Raw genomic sequence first — 4,605 nt, 5'->3', positions numbered from 1 at the left:
AAAAAAAAAAAAGTGTGCATTATTATGTAATCCAATTCTCTCCCTCAGTTTTTTGCCTGAGTCATAAAAGTGTATATCCAGCCAGGGGTGATGGTACACATCTATAATTCCAACACTTGGGAGGCTGAGGCAGAAGGATCATTGAGAGTTTGAAACCAACCTGGGCTACAAAGTGAGCTCAAGGCCAGCCTGAACTGTGTAATGAAACCCTATCTCAAAAAAAGATTTTTAAAAAAGCATGTCCAAAATGATGTGCATATAAATACTTATAACTACTTTGTACATAATTGTCAAAAACTGAAAACATATAAATGCCTACTACTACTATATCCATATAATGAAATATTCCTCAATAATAAGAAGAAACAAGCTACCAATATCCACAAATTCATGGAGTACTCCTCAGGAACAGCAAGGAGGGGAAAAAACAGGTATAAAGAAGTACATACATTATGACTCGACATATATGAAACTCTAGAAAACACCTACACTGACAAAAGAGAGATCTTTGAATCCTTGGATGGAAATGGAGGGCTTAACTGGGAAGGGACTGAAGCAGACTTCCTGGTGGTGGTCAAAAGGCTCTGGATCCTGATTAGCAACATGGCTTCATACGTAGGCATGGGTGGGCTTTTGTCAAAACTTATTAAAAACATACAATTAAAAAGGGGTAATAAATAAAGGAGCATCCTATGTAACATAAATTTCACTTTAATACATTTATTCTTTAAAGTTCTTAACATGATAGACTGCTCGTCTAGCATGTGCAAGGCCCTGGGTTTGATCCTCAGCTAAATAAATAATAAATAAATAAATAAATAACCTTGATTTCATCAAAATAAGTTACATGAAAAAACTTTGAAAAATATACCTGGACACAATAGAAGAATCCTATTCAAAGCTAACAGAGTGTAACTACAGTATATAAAATAGGTATGATAAATAGCTTCCCAAAGGCAATAATCTATGGAACAGTATTAAATCAAGAGATCAGGTGCTCACACTTGCACCTGTTCACAAATCTGAAACTATACTGAGTTCCCCAAATTATACTCCTTTACTAGGAGAACCAGAAGCTTTCTTTAAACATTTCTGGGCCTTTTTTCCTTTACACATGCCACTAAGATCTTTTCTTTTACTTAAATAATAGTAAGTTTTTCTCTAACACAGAAGTCTTCCCTGCCCCTTGCCACTTCACCTAATGAGTTTTACACCTTAGCTTTGCTTTCTTATGGAGGTCATGGCCACAATCATGTTAGTCATTCTAATGCCCCTCATATGTGTGATTTTATGAAAGAAATTTGTCTCTGCCTGAGATGCTTCATGGAGCTTTTTACTTCCTCATTCCTCAAGGTATAGATGAGAGGATTCAGCAAAGGGGTGACCACTGTGTAGAAGACAGACACCACCTTGTCAATGGAGAGGCTGGTGTCTGGGCGTGTGTAGATGAAGATACACGGCCCAAAGAACAGGGCAACCACCATGAAGTGGGCTGAGCAGGTAGACAGGGCTTTCCTGCGCCCTTCAGCTGACTGCTTACGGAGAGAAACCAGGATGACCGTGTAGGACACAACCAAGGCCAGGAAGCAGGTAAGAGAGATGGTTCCACTATTGGACACAATCAGCATCCCTGTGAGGTATGTATCCGTGCAGGCCAGCTTGATGACAGGAGGCACATCACAGAAGTAGCTGTCAATAACGTTGGGGCCACAGTAGGGCAGACGAATGGTCAAGAAGGTCTGCACTAATGAGTGAACAGTGCCCCCAAGCCAGAGAGCAAACACAAGCTGCACACAAACTCTCATTTTCATCACACTGGGATAGTGTAATGGAGTACAGATGGCTACATAACGATCATAAGCCATCACAGTCAGCAGAAAGATCTCAGCACAGGCAAAAAGATGAAGGAAGAACAGCTGTGCAATGCAGTTGTTAAAGGATATGGTCTTCCTCTCTAATAACAAACCTTCCAGCATCTTGGGCACAGTGACCGATGAGTGGCAAATGTCAATAAAAGACAGATTGCTCAGGAAGAAGTACATGGGAGTGTGGAGGTGCTCAGTAAGCTGTATGGTAACAACGATGAGAAGGTTCCCCAAAAGTGTGAGCATGTAAGTGGCTGAGAACACCATGAAAAATAGCTTCTCCAGCACCCAGTTTTCAGTGAGTCCCAAGAAGACAAACTCAGTCACTCTTGTTTGGTTGTGAGCATCCATCTAATATGCTCTCCAAAGAACCTTGGAGGGAAATAAAAGTCAATTTATCTATAATGATACATGAATTAAATTAACAAAAGTGACTTTGTATTTCTATCTGAAATACTTATTATAAAAGCTTAAAGAATATAAGGCTAGCTTAGCCACAATGGTCACAGTACCTCATAACATATCTAGAGCCAGGCCAAGTGTTTCTTGTACACCATCCAGTTTTGTTTTGTTTTTTTTTTCAATAGTAGGGATCAAACTTGAGACACTGTACTTGCCAAGCAGGCACTTATGCTGCTGAGCTATGTCCCTGGCCACCATCCAATTTCATTGCAGCCATACAATGCAATGGGCATAACTGCTCTAATCTTGCAGTGAGATCAGTGAGGCTTGACAAGAATAAATGAACTGCCCACAACACTTGCCCCTTTGTTACTTTGCCTCTTTTAGTTTGGACTGATCCACTGATAACATCGAATATTCCAAAAATTCCCAACTAAATTTTTCAATATGAAATTAAATCCCCAACATAATATATTGCTATCAAATTAAATGTACATTCAAAACCTACAATAGTCTGGTATGCTCTTGTTTTTTCTCCATGTGGAGCCCTTTTCTTTTCTTTTTTTTTTTTTTGACTTAAAAAGATTTTATGAGATACAGTATAGTATCAGCATGAAAAATCAATCACAGAACATGTCTGTTTTAGTGAGGAAGACAGTAATTTAAATGTACACTTAAGTTCCTCTTAAGAAGGCCATTCTGCACCCACTAGTCCACAGCATTTACTTATAAAAGTTAAGGAACTTCTCCTAGTTCCAAGCATTGTGGACAAGGTAATGATCAGTATCTCTATCTAAACGATCTGTTTGGTGAAATACATGTAGAACTATACTTAGTCGTCCAGCATGTCTTCATCCAGATTTATATCTGTTGTGTCAATATCTTCTAATTCCAAATTATCCAAATCTACTTCTAGCTCCAGCAAACTCTTTTCTTCTTTGTTGACTGTTTGGGAAGCCACAATAACTGGCGTAGGGGAAGCAGGTTTTTCATCAAGTTCCTGTTGAGCTACAGATCTTGAGGGCTGAAAGCCTTTTGCCTCCTCCATAACATTTCTCTCTTCATTTGGCGTGACAAATGGATACTGTTTGGCTGGCCACAGATCAGCATGTGTTTCCTTCACCCATTCTTCAACAACAAAGGCTTCTTTTAATCCAGGGAAAAGGTTTTCATATTCTGTAGGGTCAGCAAGGGATTCTGCTGCTTTTTGATTGACTTTTGAGAGGTTCTCTCTCCACAGTTTGACTACCCTTGAAACATGACTAGGTAAGTAAGTTCGGGCTAGGAAGGCAGCTTCTGGCAGTCGTCCTGTTCTAATCAAGAGCTCCAAGCAAGCATCAAGCTTGCCCTGTAGAAAGCCTTTTATTTTCTTTGATTTTTCCAGCCACACAATTCACCACACTCCAGGCATGCTGCCTCTACCTACCTATCTGGCAAAATAATAGATAAGTATCTTTATTAGCTAGATTCCTTCATCTTAGGAAACTCATCCCTTAAACAAATGTGTTCTCCTCACTTCATCACTGGAAATTAAAATACTATTCATCTTTCACTTTACCTTTGACTATCTCAAAGAGCACTGTCTTCAAGAAAACTTTGCTGGGGCTACCAAAACTTACCTCTTTCCTTTCATATTTCTTTTGTGGTACTTAACTGTACAATAAGAAGTTTATTTTTAATTCCTTATCAAATTAAAATTGTCTTTAAAGATAATGACTACACATGACTCATCCCTTATGGTACTTAGCAGGTGGCTCACAGAGTAGGTGAGCAACACATTATTTTATTGGAATCCAAACTACATTCTTAGGTAGCCTAAAAAAAGAATGTAACCTTTCCTTAACAAAGGAGCCAATAAGTTTTAGTTGTTTTAATTCTCTCATATGATTTGTTCCTGAGGAGATATTACTGAACAAATACTAAAGTTATATTGCCCCTAACTTTCTAGGCTAATTGGTTGACCAAATACTGTAACAGTTCGGAAAATATCATGAACCAAAAAATGTATCTTGATCAAACTGTTTCATTTGTAGAATCCAATGAAGCATCCAAACTATGGAAAAACTTAAACAAGAAATCATTAATTCTGATATTATTTTAAACAACCTCACAGTCACAGGTTTCATTTGTATCTGGAAGCTTGAATGAATGTAGAGGACTTGGCCACAATTGTTTGCAGATATCAGGCATAATGGTAACAAAAACTTAACAATGAAAAGTTTTGGAATATAGTACATAAATAAGATTTAAAAATTGTTCTTGGGGCCAGGGAGATGGCTCAGTAGAGTAAGCGCTTTCCTGGCAAGCGCAAGGGCCTGAGTTCAATCCCTAGTTCCAC

At 38.4% G+C, this 4,605-nt stretch overlaps 1 protein-coding gene and 1 pseudogene across 2 annotated transcripts; both read right to left on the bottom strand.

The window, feature by feature from the left end:
- Positions 1 to 1,274: 1,274 nt before the first annotated feature.
- On the bottom strand, positions 1,275 to 2,216 carry LOC101579301 (olfactory receptor 4E2). Its single transcript, XM_004648099.1, has one exon. It carries the CDS (start codon positions 2,214 to 2,216, stop codon positions 1,275 to 1,277), a length of 942 nt encoding a protein of 313 aa, XP_004648156.1.
- Positions 2,217 to 2,845: 629 nt separating this feature from the next.
- LOC111814541 lies at positions 2,846 to 4,457 on the bottom strand (annotated as a pseudogene). Its single transcript, XR_002819507.1, has 2 exons — positions 4,374 to 4,457; positions 2,846 to 3,636 (listed from the first exon to the last, which is right to left on the bottom strand). The product of XR_002819507.1 is annotated as a coatomer subunit beta' pseudogene (transcript).
- Between the last annotated feature and the right edge of the window lie 148 nt (positions 4,458 to 4,605).

This window comes from Octodon degus, unplaced genomic scaffold (assembly GCF_000260255.1).
Source record: "Octodon degus isolate 3935 unplaced genomic scaffold, OctDeg1.0 scaffold00352, whole genome shotgun sequence".
NCBI lineage: Eukaryota > Metazoa > Chordata > Mammalia > Rodentia > Octodontidae > Octodon > Octodon degus.
The sequence above is the reverse complement of the archived record's forward strand: the minus strand, read 5'-3'. Positions and strand labels throughout refer to the sequence as shown.

What these genes read in the sequence shown, in the direction of transcription:
- LOC101579301 (XM_004648099.1), bottom strand. Translation starts at nt 2,216, where the DNA reads ATGGATGCTCACAACCAAACAAGAGTGACTGAGTTTGTCTTCTTGGGA.